General features: G+C 39.5%; 2 protein-coding genes across 5 annotated transcripts in view; one reads left to right on the forward strand and one right to left on the reverse strand.

Moving 5' to 3' along the window:
• Positions 1-6,174: 6,174 nt before the first annotated feature.
• Positions 6,175-9,158, reverse strand: LOC127373004 (hydroxycarboxylic acid receptor 2-like). 2 transcript variants are annotated; one of them, XM_051417054.1, is made up of 3 exons: positions 9,025-9,158; positions 7,673-8,294; positions 6,175-7,190 (listed from the first exon to the last, which is right to left on the reverse strand). In XM_051417054.1, the coding sequence occupies exons 2-3, from the start codon at positions 8,084-8,086 to the stop codon at positions 6,498-6,500; spliced, it is 1,107 nt and encodes a 368-aa protein (XP_051273014.1). In that variant the 5' UTR covers positions 8,087-8,294; positions 9,025-9,158; the 3' UTR covers positions 6,175-6,497. The 2 variants fall into 2 exon arrangements, with proteins under 2 accessions (XP_051273014.1, XP_051273013.1); XM_051417053.1 differs by having other exon boundaries at positions 7,673-8,308; positions 9,025-9,137.
• A 2,839-nt stretch (positions 9,159-11,997) lies between these two features.
• stxbp4 (syntaxin binding protein 4) overlaps positions 11,998-15,279 on the forward strand; it is a 49,473-nt gene continuing 46,191 nt past the window's right edge. For all 3 annotated transcript variants that reach the window (XM_051416971.1, XM_051416973.1, XM_051416972.1), the window contains exons 1-2: positions 11,998-12,080; positions 12,328-12,570. In XM_051416971.1, coding sequence (XP_051272931.1) covers positions 12,515-12,570 — 56 coding nt within the window. In that variant the 5' untranslated portion in view covers positions 11,998-12,080; positions 12,328-12,514. The remainder of the gene's footprint in view (positions 12,081-12,327; positions 12,571-15,279) is intronic.

The raw sequence follows: 15,279 nt of genomic DNA on the forward strand, positions 1-15,279 counted from the left end.
CCGACGCCGCCACACTCACGCTACCATGACAACAATTGAACGTGAACCCTGGGAGAAACATGGCTGCTGGAGGAAACTTTGTGGTCCAACCTTATATGTTTGAACCAGAGTCAGACCCTGAACAAGAAGGAGCTAGGGAAGAAGTTGTTCTATGTAGACTACAACAGGACGTTTCTGAATGGTGAGTTATGAGCTTTATTTTACTTTTTCTTTTAAAATGTGTATGTTTGTACGTCGGGTAAATACGGTCACTGACCAAATACATTCTGTTTGTGTAACTTACTGCTTATAAAAATCTAGATTTTTTTTAGACGAGTGGGAATATAGCACTCGTTTTTTTATTCTCAGCTACACCGTAATACATCATTATTCTGTCCGACATCTTACGTTAGTATCCACAGCCATACTGTAGCCACTTTTCACGCCTGTGTGCTAATTTTACAACCTATGTGTGAAACGGGGGATGTAGTGGGGGTTGGGGCGACTGCCTGCCAGCGCCGTATACCCCACAGTAATGTCTGTTTACCCCTTATTTCTGCGTTTCAACAAAATCCAATAATTACAATTAATAGTTATATCGTTGCATAAGCTGACCTGTCGTTATTGCTAACAACATATTCAAATAAAAAACTATAACTGATATCTTTTCCCCTTTTTTGCCTCTGGTTTAGGTGTACTTGTGAGAATTGCACAACAATGCCAACAATGACACACAGGGCACACCTGAAACAGCTCCATTAGGCAGTTCTCATACACAATGTAAGTTGGAGTCTTATGGACAGGGGTAGATTCTGCAATAAAAACAAAACATTGACAGAAAATGAGTCAAAGATCGTCCTAGTAGAGCTACAATAAGTAGAGAATGTAACACAAATGATTAGTAAAATGTTTAGGTAACTCACGTCACATCTGCTGACTCGGTCAAGGTTGTGGCAGAGTCTGCAGGGTCATAAGTTGAATCACGTGGCTCCTCGATGTCAACAGAACTGCCTTCTAAAGGGTTCTCCTTTTCCTCTTCCTCTTCCTCTTCCTCCACTTCCTCCTCCAGTTCCAAGCGACGTCTCTTACTTGGTCTCTTTATTGGTGTTGATGTAAGAAACGGCAGAAGAGCTGAGGTGCCAACACCAACATCAGTGCAGGAAACAGTTTTCTGTGTGCCTTAAAAACAGACAGATGATCTTATTGTTTATGCAAAATTCTAAAATGATAAGCAATCATATTGTTACTCATTAACAGAACACAAACAGAAGAAATCACTTCAACGAATGAAGTAACTTTTGGTCAACTAACCTGTACTTTTGAAATGAGGTTGGAGAGTCTTCATTGAAAGCTGAGTTCCAATTGTGCGTGTTGTTGGTGCCACATGATGTACCCTATCCAGCAGTCCAGATGTGCTTGCCTAAACACAAAGTGATATTTATATTTATAATACTCAAAAAATGCAGTAAAAGCAAATAACTGTCTGTTGATTGATCTATTTGTTTGTTGTGATTTTATCCGCAGATTAACAATGACTGTCAGCCACTAGCTAACTAGCTTTTCACATTGAAGCAATAACGTCTTGTTATTGTGCTAGTTCAGTTTATAACACACACACTGTACTGTAGCGTTTTAATTCTATTTCTGCTCGAAATCATCACAAACTTACTGTCGTTTTCTCTGCTCTGTGTCTTTTACGCCACTGGCCCTTTTCTCTCTCCAAAGTGCGTTGTGCGACAGTAATCGTCAACCGTGATAAACACAGTGTGCCGTATATGACGTTAGTTCTAGCCTTGATGCAGGCTCTTAATACTCGAGTAACAGGTGGAATTGTTTCAGTCTTACTGAAGATATCACATTATAGTGCCCGCTATTCTGAATTAGCTCGGACCTTGTTGATATTAGGGTTTTGATATGTTTTTGTGTCGGGGGCGGGTGTCGATATACATCCTTACCAAGCTACATCCTAACGTAACGTAGTTACTTACTTAACTATCTTCCCTGTCTAACATGCTAGTGCGGCTCAACAAGCGGAGCAGCTGGTGAGGCGTGCCGCTGGATCCGACATTACTTTTTGCATGCTACAGTTTGTTATCTCAGAGGTTACGTCTCTGCTCATTCTAGCGGCGACACACACAAACATAATACTTACTGAAAAGCACGCACGTTTACCAAAATACAGACGAACATAAAGCTAGTTGTAGCTTAAACCACGAAACTCACAACAGTTACTTCGCCCCGCTGCACGAAGCTAATGGCGGCGGGGGGTTGCTGGTGATTCACGGCATACACTTCGTGTTAATCTCTTTAAAAAAGAGCAGCAGGGAAGAATATGGAGACATATGCACCAACTGGCTTAAATTATCATCACCATATAAGTTTCATGTTCATCTTGCACACATTTAACAAACAATAACTACGTTAGCGTCACTGTGGCCCCGGCAGCTAAAAGCTGTTAGCATTAACTAGTGTTATACCAACAATGAAAAACAAAGCATAAATTCTTAAAAATACTTACAGTTTCTTCGTCTGTCGTCTTGCAACGGAAAGTTGGTACTGCCCCCTCTATCAGCAGCAGTCTTTTGGCCAGGCCCTTACTGTACTCACCGAGGTTCTTAATGAGGCACTCTCTCGCTCCTGGGGACAATGGCAGAGCACCGCTAGACAAGGCTGAGTAAGCTGAGGTGGGTGGCAACATGCAGGTGAAAGGGTGGAATATGCTAATGAGCCCCCTGAAATGATGTCAAAAAAGGTGAAAATCTGAAATTGAGTGATTTATCTCCTGTATTCTGACTGAGGCAGCCCACAAAAACATGACTGAGTCTTTTTTTTTTCACACTTTGCCTGCTGATAGGCCCTCCAGATTCCCAAATGTATATAATCAAATGATTAAAAAGTTGGTTTTGCACAATATGTCCCCTTTAATGTCAATTTCTTCACATGCACCAGACCAGACCAGTTTCTCACTCTCCCACGGTGAAACAGATAAAGTGCACAGGCACAACAGACAAGACATTTACTAATGCTAAAAAGATAAAAAGATAGAAAATAAAATATAAAATATACAATAATATAAAATATAAAATACTCATGGTAGTGCAAAAAGGCAGTTGGTAATGGCAGCAAAAAAATTATTAAAAATTCTGTAAGATATATTTGAACATTAACAGTGCAAACAGAACAGTAGGGAAAACCTGGTCTGATTAGGAGAGACGGCATCCATCCCACTTTGGATGGAGCGGCTCTCTTATCTAGAAATATGGCGAAGTTTATTTCTAAAACCTGACAGTCCAGAGTTAGGACCAGGAAGCAGAGCTGCTGTCTTACACACTTCTCTGCTATTCCATTAGAACAGTCACCCACCCAAAACCCCATAGAGACTGTGTCTGTCCCCCGACCACCTAAATTATTTAAAGAAATAAAAACAAGAGGAGTTCAACATAAAAATCTAATAAAAATTAAAACTAACTCCTCAGTAGCACAAAATAAGAGAATGAAATGTGGACTGTTAAATATCAGGTCTCTGTCCTCTAAAGCTGTTTTAGTGAATGAATTAATATCAGATTATGATATTGATTAACTTTGTCTTACTGAGACCTGGTTGTCCCACGAGGAGTATGTTAGCCTAAATGAATCCACCCCCCCAGTCATATTAATACTCACATTCCTCGAGGCACTGGCCGAGGAGGTGGAGTGGCAGCCATATATGATTCGAGCATTTTAATGGACCCTAAACCTAAACTAAATTATAATTCATTTGAAAGCCTTGTTCTTAGTCTTTCTCACCCAAACTGGAAAACACTGCAGCCAGTTCTATTTGTTATAGTGTACCGCGCTCCTGGACCGTACTCTGATTTTATATCTGAATTCTCAGAGTTTTTATCAAGTTTAGTGCTTAAATCAGATAAAGTAATTATTGTAGGTGATTTTAATATTCATGTGGATGTTGCTGTCCTATAACAACTTTAATCCCTCTGAAATTGATAACCTTGTTGATAGTGCTGCAGGCTCACTACGATCAACATTAGACTCTATCGCTCATATTAAAAGGAAATTATTAAATCATAGGAAACTAGCACCGTGGTACAACCACCAAACCCGCCAGTTAAAGCAAAAAACAAGGAAGTCGGAAAGGAAATGGCACTCTTCTAAATTATTAGAATATCGCTCAATTTGGCATGATTATCTTAAAACGTATAGAAAGGCCCTCTGTAATGCCAGAGGAGCCTATTATTCAGCACTAATAGAAGAAAATAAGAATAACCCTAGGTTCCTCTTCAGCACTGTAGCCAGGCTGACGGAGAGTCACAGCCAACTATAGACCGATTTCTAACCTCCCCTTCCTCTCTAAGATTCTGGAGAAAGTAGTCGCCAAAGAGTTGTGTGACTTTCTACATAACAATAGTTTATTTGAGGATTTTCAGTTTGGATTTAGAGTTCATCACAGCACAGAGACAGCTCTAGTTAAAGTTAATAATGACCTTCTGATTGCTTCTGATAATGGACTTGTCTCTGTACTTGTATTATTAGATCTTAGTGCTGCACTTGACACCACTGACCATAATATTCTTTTACAGAGACTTGAGCATCAAATTGACATTAAAGGAATTGTTTGGCATTAAATATAATATATGTTAACGTTGAATCTTCCTTAAATACCACAGTTAGTCATGGAGTTCACAAGGTTCTATACTTGGACCAATACTATTTACTTTATATATGCTCCCTTTAGGCAACATTATTAGGAATCACTCCATTAACTTTCATTGCTATGCAGATGATACGCAGTTATATCTATCGATCAAGCCCGATGAAATTAATCAATTACCTATATTACAAACATGTCTTAAGGACATAAAATCCTGGATGAGCTGCAATTTTCTGATGTTAAACTCAGAAAAAAACAAAATTCTTGGACCCAAAAACCTGATGTATAGTGTGCTTCCTTCCCTGAATTCTACCAGAGCTTATTATACACATGTATGTGTGTTTTAACTGCACTTTGGCTGCATTCTTTATGCATACATACAACTTACAATAACTACATTCAACCAGGTGGGTAAAACCAGGGGTGAAAGTCGATTTAAGTTCTTGCTTGTTCCTAAACCTTTAACACTTCAAGTTCTCCTCTTGCCCCCAGCATATACTGTATTACTGTACTCAAGTAGTTTTTTCAACTACTTCTGGAGGACCGAAATGTCATCATCAGAATAAAAGAGAAATGTATATGGAGCAATGCTCTTTTCGTACTCTCAAGGATCATACGACATTACTGTCTTTTGAAGGCATTAAAGTCCAAACTGGTCCAATGTGCAGGGAACCAAGTGTGTGACTAAAAAACCACAGATGAGCTGATGTAATTGATGGTGTGTCCACTAGATGGTGCACATCATCCATCACCAGCGACAGTGAGCCCAGTGAGGACCATTTATGACCAAATTTGTAGAAAAAACACTTGGAGTGTTATCTTTAGTCTTTGTTTTGCTTATTAGTGTGAATGACAAGATAAGAAAACCTTTATTTGTCCCGTAAGGGCAGAATAAGAGATAACAAGAGCAAAGAGTAGCTTATAAAAGATAAATAATGAAATAAAGTAGCATTGCACAGACTGGTGTCAAACTGGTGTTTTGAAGTTTTTACACCTTGTGGTGTAATACTATTGCATATATTAAGAGTGTTCGTTATGGAGTCTAATAGCAGCAGGAAGGAAAGACCTTCTCTATCTTTCCTTCACACATGCTTCAGCATTACAGTGAGAATACTACAGTACATTCAATTATTTTTGCTTGCTTTCAGCCACGGAAACCATTCAAATGACAAAATGTTCAGCACTTCAAGGACAAGCATGCTTTCCATTCAACTTTCCTGCCTCTTATAGTTTTTATAAAATATTAGTTTTATTCAACATTTACTGGTTATAATTTCCTGTATATGAAATTTGCATATACCGCTATACTGGTGCACAGCTGAAACATCTGCTCTAACTAATTTGTTTCTTGTCCAATAGAATATTTGATATCTCTTTTGAATACTTGAGTTTAGAGTTTATAGTGTTCATACAATTATTTTAAAATATTTTGTTTAACTTCTGTTTTTATGACGTTGCAGATTGCACAATATAAATTGTTTTAGATTCTATAAATGTTTCATTCATTCTGATTCCTTCATATCTGCAACCCTATAGTAACCACAACATTTAGTACATGATGACTGTTTTAATATTTTATGTGCTCCTGACAGTTTAAACCCATGTAAAGGCCCAGTCATGCAAAAAACTGTATAGAGATACAAGTGTTTTGCCCAGCACCAGTCCAACCACATGTATAACTGAGTCCACATTTAATACATGGTCATAATGAAAATGTATTGATGTATTAACACTGATTGCAAAAAAAAACAAAGCTTTAACACATCAACAAACAAATAAATTCACCCACAAAAAATATATCACAAAAATGAAGACAATTCTAACAGGATTAGACACTTTTTCTTAGCGTTGCTTGATCCAGAAGAGCTTATTACATGGCCTCACTCTCTCTGTCGGCCCTCATTGATTTCAGTTCCTGCTGGGTGGTCGACTGACTTCCTGACGAGGACGCTGCATTCTCGCCATCACCTGTGTCCTGCCTGCAGCACAGGGCGCGGGGCAGTGAGCTGAAAAGGGCCTTCCTGAACATGGAGCTGGAGAAGACGTAGACGATGGGGTCCAGGGCCGAGTTCAGGAAGTTCAGCCCCAAAGACACAATGGTGAGCTGGGTAAAAGTGTAGAAGGAGGTGCAGTCCCACGGGCGGTACGAGCGGATGACCCACACCCCAATAGTTGTCACCGTGGTGGGTAAGAAGCAAACCATGAACACTGCAACGATGACGGCACACACTCGCATTGCCTTTCGCACCTTGTCTGGTTTTCCCATCTGTCGCTCCTTCAGGAAGCTGGAAATCCGGATAGAGCAGAACAGCAGCATGGCCATTGGGATGATGAACTCCAGCACCGTCAGGATCCGGTGCATGCCAACCAGGATGATTATCGCCCGCGATGCCTCTTTGTAAGAAGTAAAGAAGAAGCACTGGGTGGTGTTGCCGCTGTTCTTGATGTGGTTGTAAGCAAGCATGGGAACCCGGGGGCTGATCACCAGGAGCCAGACAAACACAGACACGAACGCAGCCTGCCGCTTGGTCATACGGTTGAACCGGTGGTGAGGGTGGACCACCTGAAGCAACAGTGATATCATATATCATATACATTTTATATTCTTTATAACAAAAATGTGTCAAACAGCTGGTGTTACACTGTCATTTCCTGGAGGCCACCTGTTTTTAAATCACACACTACAGCTTCTGTTCCACCGCTAGATGCCACTAAATCCTACACACTGGACCTTTGGTCTCCAAGTGAAACATATGAGATTTTGTGCACTCTCATGGCAAAACCTGATGTTTATTAAAATCAGGATCACACCAATTTGTAATGAAATTTAATGAGTTGTATTACCCCTGTTAAAACTACAGGAAAGCCAATTGATGGACATCGCTTAGAGTTTTGATATTATACTGCATAGGCTATATGGATAGCCTACTGAAGGGTAACAAACATATGACGATGATGTTCAAATAATTTTCAAATTCATAAGCTTAAGTGTGGACACAGTCAAATTGAGCAAACCATAATAATACAACGCACTAATTTCCTCACCTTAAAGTAGCGGTAAATTGCCACCACAGTCATGAGTGCAATGCTGGCTGAGCGGTTGGAAAACATCAGGAAGAGGTTGATCCGGCACAAACCATCTCCAAACACCCAGTGGCCCCTGAGCAAGGCATCAATCCTCAGCGGCAGACTCACCAGAGCCAAGAAGTCGGCAATAACCAGATTGAAGAGGAATAGGTTGTTGGGGTTCCAGGCCTTCAGTTTAAAGCAGAAGATCCACAGGGCAACTATGTTTCCCAGCAGCCCCAGTATGACATCAATGGTGAGGACTGGGGGCAGGATCACACCCTCCAGTTGAATACCAACTGGTGGGCAGCCGCCGCCTCTACCACCACCAGGGATCGGGGTTGTAAAGTTTAAAGTTGGGGTGGTCAAGTTTACATTTTGCTCTGACAGCATTTTGGCAAATTAAATTTAAATATCTTTATAATTTTTATTTAACCAAAATATATGAATCAGCGTGGTGACAGATTTTGGGAAGACAGTAAAAATAATGTTCTATTAAAAACAGTTGTGGGTTTGATGGTTAAATAAGCTGTATGACCACACCAAGGAAAGTTTTGAGATTCAAATTTGCCCCTTCCCCTTTTCACCTTCTTCCTTTTTTCTGTAGAATGAAATCTGTGTTAAAAAACAGAGTACTTCTTTTTACATGAGCCAGTTCCACTTCTTCACAGATCATAATTATAATAACAATAATAATAATAATAATACAATTTTATTAAAAAACATGTAGAGTAACACATAAGTCTAATGCACCAATATACACTGATCAGCCATAACATTTAGACCACTGACAGCTGAAGTGAATAACACTGATTATCTGGTTATCAGGGCTGCTGTGGGGGGAATATGTCAGGCAGCAAGTGAACATTTTGTCCTCAAAGTTGTCAGAACACACAGTGCAGAGCAGTCTGTTGGTCTGGGACCAGTCAGGGAGTCCAGGTGGTCATAATATTATAGCTAATCAGTATATTATGTAAAATTGATCTATTTTCAGTTTAAAGTGCAGTTACTCTACAATTGCACATAAACATTTGTCTCTAATTCAGTCTCTAATCACATTAACTTACCAAATTCAAAACTCGAATTAACTCTAAACATTGAAATTACGAAAAATGTGAAAACGTCATAAAACATGTAAACACATAAATAAAATGTAACATTCTTCAAAATTTCCATAGTTAACAACATTAGAAAACACTATTTAACTACACCAACCAAACTAATGCTATTAAAATAAGTGTCTTACACCCATAGGTTAACATAAAGGTTAAATAAGATTATGTGCATTGACACTCTTGACACGATGAATATGAGTAATATCAAGGACTCACCCGTCTGCTGTATGAAAGGATTTAATTCATAAACTGTTGGAGGAAGTAGTGGAGGGATGTATGAGCTCTGTCTGTGCCTTTATGTCTCTTACAAGAGGATGTTGTGTGTCATCAAGCAGTTACCTCACTAGTACAAGTACAATCAGTACAAAAACAAAAGTGACGTGTAGGACCTAATTTCAGAAATCCTGTTTGAAGCCTATTTCTCAACACATTTTGCAAGGGGTGTAGTATTGTGCTTCTTAAAAAGGTAGAATTCAAATGAACTCAGGTGTATATAGTATAATTATGAATAAATTATCTCCAGATAAAGTCCAGAAAAGCCGTAGCCTACTCTCTGATTCAGACCAGCAGTAGTCCAACATTAGCTGCTAACTTTAGCTATCATAAAGATTATTATTCAGCTAAAATTTACAATATCAGTAGCATTATCTGATTCATTATTATCATCATGAAGATAAACCTTTAGCTACAATGTAACACTAGCTACCTGCTAACATCAACCATCATTAAGATCAACACTAATGTAGCCTTCGGATATCAGTAAAAGTAGGGTTAATGAACAAAGATGAGCTGCTAACTATAACCATCAGTTAGTGTTACTTTAGCAACTAGTAAAACTTTCTGTACATCAGGAAACTGTGTAAACTCTGTACTCTGTAAGGACATCAGAGAGAAAACCACAGAACATTTTATACATTAAGACGTTAGCAACATTGCCTGTTAACCTGTTAACTTGTCAACTGATACAAAGGCTAAAGTTTAGAAAGGTTTTAAATATTAACAAACAGGGCCTGGCTGCTAACCACAGCCCCTTAAACCTATCAGCGTATGTACATGGCAACCATTCGGGTTACGTAAAACAATAGCTGGACCTTTACATCCAGTAAGAATCAGAGATATTCAGCATAATAATATTAGTTCATATTTGATATTAAAAGTAAGAGTTTCATAATTTCCTATGTTATTCAGATTTCAACCAACAGGACCAAATAAAAACATTGTGTTTGTTAGTTTGTGTTTTTATGGGTCAAAGGCAGATGACATTTCCGGTACTTTTCCCGCCCGCCGTCGTGGTTGATGTTTGAGGTCAAACGGTGACACACATTTAGAAATGGGTTTTCCTCTCGATGAACAAATCGCTGAGGAAGTTTCGAAATCACAAGATTACCGTTGTTGCTCTCGTGTGTGACACATCAGCATATTGTCACTTTCCAGAGCTGATGTTGTAGAAGTCCCTGAATTACTTTATATATATATAAACTTAATATTATTCTGTTTTTGTCTTCTCTGGTTTCCTCTGACACATAATCTGATGGATGTTAGTCAAATTTAAATGTACAGGAACTCTCAATACTAAACTAATTCTAATGAATAAAATAAATGAATTTCTAATAATTTTTGTTTCCCATTTTAACTATATCAAATGTAATTTCTTTGAATTCTCAGTGACATGATTTTTTTATATAAATATTAAAGGATTGTATTGGAATATTTTTTTTTTACGTACCAGTTGCCTGGTAGCATGTTTCATTAGTTGGAGAAACTAACTAACTGTAATAAAAACAGATAAACTGATAAATAGGTTGCAAAACTCGCAAAAATAGAATAGTATCTAGCTCCAGTGTTTGGTTTGGCCCTTCTGAGCTACTATAGAAACATGGTGGTTCAACATGCTAACTTCCATGAAAGACCTGCTCCCTCAATTATTTCTGTACAAACACACAACTTTATCAGTGATTCGGGTGAAACTGGATCATATTTTATGGAGAGAATAGTTTTCCCTCTGACATCCTCCGGCTAACTGCTAATGTAGCTGCCGTTAGTGTTAGAAAGCGAACGGGGCTCAGCAGCCTCCCAGTGAAGACAACCTCAGAGACAGAGGATAGTTTGACAACAGCGCTATCGAGGTGGTTTATGGATCCTGATAGACTTGTTCCTAGGGTGGCCATTTCCTTCACATCAAAAAGGAGGACACTTTACATACACGGGGACACACAAGCAGATATTTGTTTGGTATGATCCGGTTTTAAATGTTAATGTTTTTCCACCAGATTACATAAAGGTGCATACACATACCACATAGCTAATAATAAATATACAAGATACAGCTCATGACAACGTGCCCTTCCAATTCAGATTACATAGGTCTAATAAATATCATACAGAAACTGTTCTTAATGTTTTTATCTGGCTCGATAAAGGGTAAAACAAATACAGCACCTTCTGTTTCAGATGTATAGACTTTACCTATCTACATATGAGTATGAGCATTTTCAGAATTTCAGTCCAACAACCGACGTTAGCTCACGTTACGTTCTCTGTCTGAGAGTTTGATTGACAGCCTGGTGATCAAATTAACACATGGCTCATTTGAATATTAAAATGAGCCACATGAAAATGTAACCAATGAAATTATTTATTCTGACACACATTTTTAGCCAATAAGTATTAAACTAACGAGGTAATGTGTCAAAAGGCCACATTTTTAGTTATTTTCTCAAAAGGAGGACAAACGAGTGTCTTGTTCTACTTGTCCCTAACTGCCACCAACATGTTAGCTACTTAGCTCGTGCAGCTAAGATGAACTGATTTAGCCCCGGGGTGCCAGGAGCCAAACCCTGCACAAAAAAACACCTCGGTACTTTATTCCCTGACGTCAAACTGGCCTCTGTCGGCATCAGATGCCACTTTCGGTCCCAGCTCGCAGCAGAGTCTGCTAATCGGTCCACTATAGCTGTCTGACGGGGGGACACATTCGGACCTATTGGCTATCGCAACAAGTTCCTCTCTAGCTGCTGCTGCTCGCTGCTTCCTGTTTCATGTGGACTTTCAGATCAGGTCAAGACATCTCCGACTACCAAAACTGAAGCAGCTCTCACATTCTCCCCCTTCTTCTTTCCCTTCTTTCCTCCCATCTGTCTTTTTAATCCCACAAACGTTTTGCAGTGATGATTCATACTCCATTGTGCTCTCAGTCAGATTGAAATTTGAATTTCAATCTGCTGAATTCAGCTCGCCTGCCACAGATTCTTCATTCAGTGTAATGTTTACAGGTAATTTATCTCTCCAAATGCTTCCCCGAGACTCCAAAGAGGCAACATTTTAAGATTTAAGCTCCTTCCAGTGTTTTTAACTATAATGCTCTTTAATCTTTAAGCTGAAGAAAGAAAATGTTGTCTTTCCGAGTGCACATGGGCTTCTGTTGTGTGCGTGTGTTTGCATGTGCTTATGTTGTGTGTGACGGACGGGTATCAGGATGGATTAGTGAGTAAAGGTAAGCGTGTGTCTCTCCCTGTCTAGGCGGATTTCCATCCCTCTCCTCTTCTCTCCGGTCACACACACCGACCCCGTTTGAACCGCCGGCGCCGTCTCATCTCATCCCTCCTCCGATACCACCCGTCTCATGGCGGTGTAACACTTTGAATGCTTGTGTTTGTGTGTGAGTGCGTGTGATTGGTTGGGTTTTTTTGCCTCGGACTGTCGTGCGATGCCATTACTCCCTCAGGACGCGGAGCGATTCGATGGGCTGTCTCTACTCTACTGGTAAGCTAATTCCCCCTGCGCTCCCCCTCCCTTCCCTCCTACCTTCCTTCCCTCCTTCCTTCCTTCCTTCCTTTCCTTCCTTTTTTAAAACTTGGCTCCTTAAGGTGGTTTATGGCGTTTGTTTTTGTGCGTCGTCCTCAATCTTCGGCTGCTGCAGTTGTTCATGTGGGTCACAGACTTCAGAGGTGAACTAGGTTTACAAGCTGTTTACCAGCAGATGCTTCTGACTTTAAGTCCACATGCATGTGCCCACTTCTGGGTCATGTAAGAGCTGTTTTAAAGGAAGGTGCCAACATTTTTTAATAACAGCAGCACATTCAGTATTTGTATTTTTGAGACTTTCTGCTTTCCTTCCAGGAGATTTCAGAGGGACATTTTGTACACTGACAGCTGGAGTTTGTTGTTTGTTTTCTATAATGAGACAAACGTGGCTGTTGTCAGGTAAAACTGTTGTATCTCCAACATTTTAACTCTTCAGGAACAATGTCTCAACTCCACACAAGAACTTTTAGTCATTAAAGATTTTTTCCTGCAAAACAATTAGTTGATTTATAAAGTAATCAGTCTACACTCGTAAAAACTGATCAATTGTTTCACTTACGAATTTAATTCTTTATATAATATAAAGCGGTGAGTTGAGTCATGAACAGGGAAATTAGCTCTAGATTAAAAGGCTGTAAACATGTTTATTTCTGCTGTAAAGTTTTAAGATGGGGCCTTATGGGGACTCACTGCTGGAGCCAGCCTCTAGTGGCTGTTAGAGGAACTGCAGGTTTTGTTACTTTGGTGATTCATTTGCAGCCACAGACGTTGCCGTTTGAATAAAATTTGAAGACACTGAATGTTGAAAATAATTGTTAGTTGCAGTCCTACTGCTGAGTAGCAAATAATGACCAAAGGTAGACGCACCAGGTTTTCACATGAGATAAAACAGCAATGAAAAAATCTTTTATTTGTTAGTCTTAAAATATACTTACTAAAAATAAAAGTGCTCATTAAAGCTAAGCATCCACCAATAGATCTTGGTGCTTTTTATCTCTAGATTGGAACCGGATGAAGGATTTTAGTCATCTGACGTCTGGATCTTAAATTATCAGAGAAACAAGCTGAGCTAACGTTAGCAGCAGCTCGGCTCGCAGCCCCTCCGGGACGTCCTTTGTCTGTCCAACAGCGTGGGAGAAGCAGTGATTGTTAAGGTGGAACTGCTTTATTCAGTGTGTTTAGTGGTTTTAATCAGCGGGTCTGTTTGTGTTGGAGAGGAGGAGACCTCTGTGGATCATTGGGCTCCCGGTAGAAACCTCCTGAACCATGAACACTGAAGGAATACTAACCGGGAGAAGCTGACTGCAATGACACCAATGGTGGTGAAGACAACAACTCCCATGATCCCACGCTGCTTCACCACCTCTTCAAACTTTCTATATAAATATCTATATCTAGAACAATATATTGTCATTTACTAGTTGTTTATAAAAAAGCTGTCAAAACGTGGAGTAAGAAGAATTATATTTCCCTCTGAAGTATAAAGTACCTCAGAATTGTACCAGTATTTGAGTAAATGCACTTACTACTACTTATGGAAACCAATGGAGTAAGTATAGGAAGTGTAAACTAGAAAGTAAAGCGGCTTTAGCTGTAAGATAACTCCTGAATCAGCTCACTGACGATTGATCTTTTCTCATCCGATCACTCAGTGATCCCGTTTGAACCGACACTGCAGCAGCTTCTGTTTACCAGACGACATCCTGTGCTCATGATCTGTCAGCGAATGGATCCGTCGGCGTCACTCTTCTCTATTAAAACATCTGCTGTGCTTTACTGCAGGGACTCCTCTTGTTCTTATTTGACATTACAGGGAGGAGATTAAATATTTAAGCAGTTCTCTTTAGAGGTGGCGCTGCTTCACAACTCCTTGACAAAATTGTTCATTGCAAGTATTTTTTCTGCCGTGCTGTAGAAACCTTCAGCTCCTCATCATTTTTGTTATTTTCATATTGGGTTTGTCTGTTTGAGTCTGATGAAACTTCTTTAAAACCTTCCAAAACCACATTAAAGAAGCTGTATGTAAGAACTGGCCACCTGTCAAATTCAAACACATTGGGGGCAGCACATTACCAACATAGACTGTATAACATAATAACAGTCTGTAGTCTCAGTGACGTCACCCGTAGGTCTCTGAAGAGTCGTTGTGAAGCTAAGTGCGGTCGGAGGAGGCGGAGCTGAATGAAGCCTGGTTACTGCAAACAGCTGCCAGATTTCAGCTATCGTGCTATCAAGCTTTCATCAGTCCCTCCAGGTTTTCAGAAATTGCAACACGTTCCAATTTTTTTAGCCATTTCTTAGAAATTAAATCTTTAAAATTAAAATGTGGGAGAAATTGTGTAAAACGAGTGATTTGGATGAATTTTGAGCAGATTATTTCCTGTTTCTGGAACTTTTTATACAATTCTCTGTTTGTATTATGTATTTTTATAATGTTTAACAATCATACAGACTCAATAGGCTTCTTTTTTGACAGATTCTGTGTTTTCTTCTCCCTGATGATTGGTCATTAGACAATATACTGTACATTCACTTTTCTTTACAGAAATGAACCAAATGCTGAGATATCGGCCTATTGTGTGTATTTTTAAAGTTTTCTAGCACACCTTAAAATCAAGAAGGCCTCGCGACCCCCCATGAAGCTCTGGCGACCCCTAGTGGGGATTC

This window comes from Dicentrarchus labrax, unplaced genomic scaffold, assembly GCF_905237075.1.
Source record: "Dicentrarchus labrax unplaced genomic scaffold, dlabrax2021, whole genome shotgun sequence".
NCBI classification, from domain to species: Eukaryota; Metazoa; Chordata; class Actinopteri; family Moronidae; genus Dicentrarchus; species Dicentrarchus labrax.

Coding starts and splice junctions, on each gene's coding strand:
- LOC127373004 (XM_051417054.1), bottom strand. CDS start 8,086: ATGCTGTCAGAGCAAAATGTAAACTTGACCACCCCAACTTTAAACTTT. Junction 7,191..7,672: donor CAATTTACCGCTACTTTAAG/GTGAGGAAATTA, acceptor CTGTTGCTTCAG/GTGGTCCACCCTCACCACCG.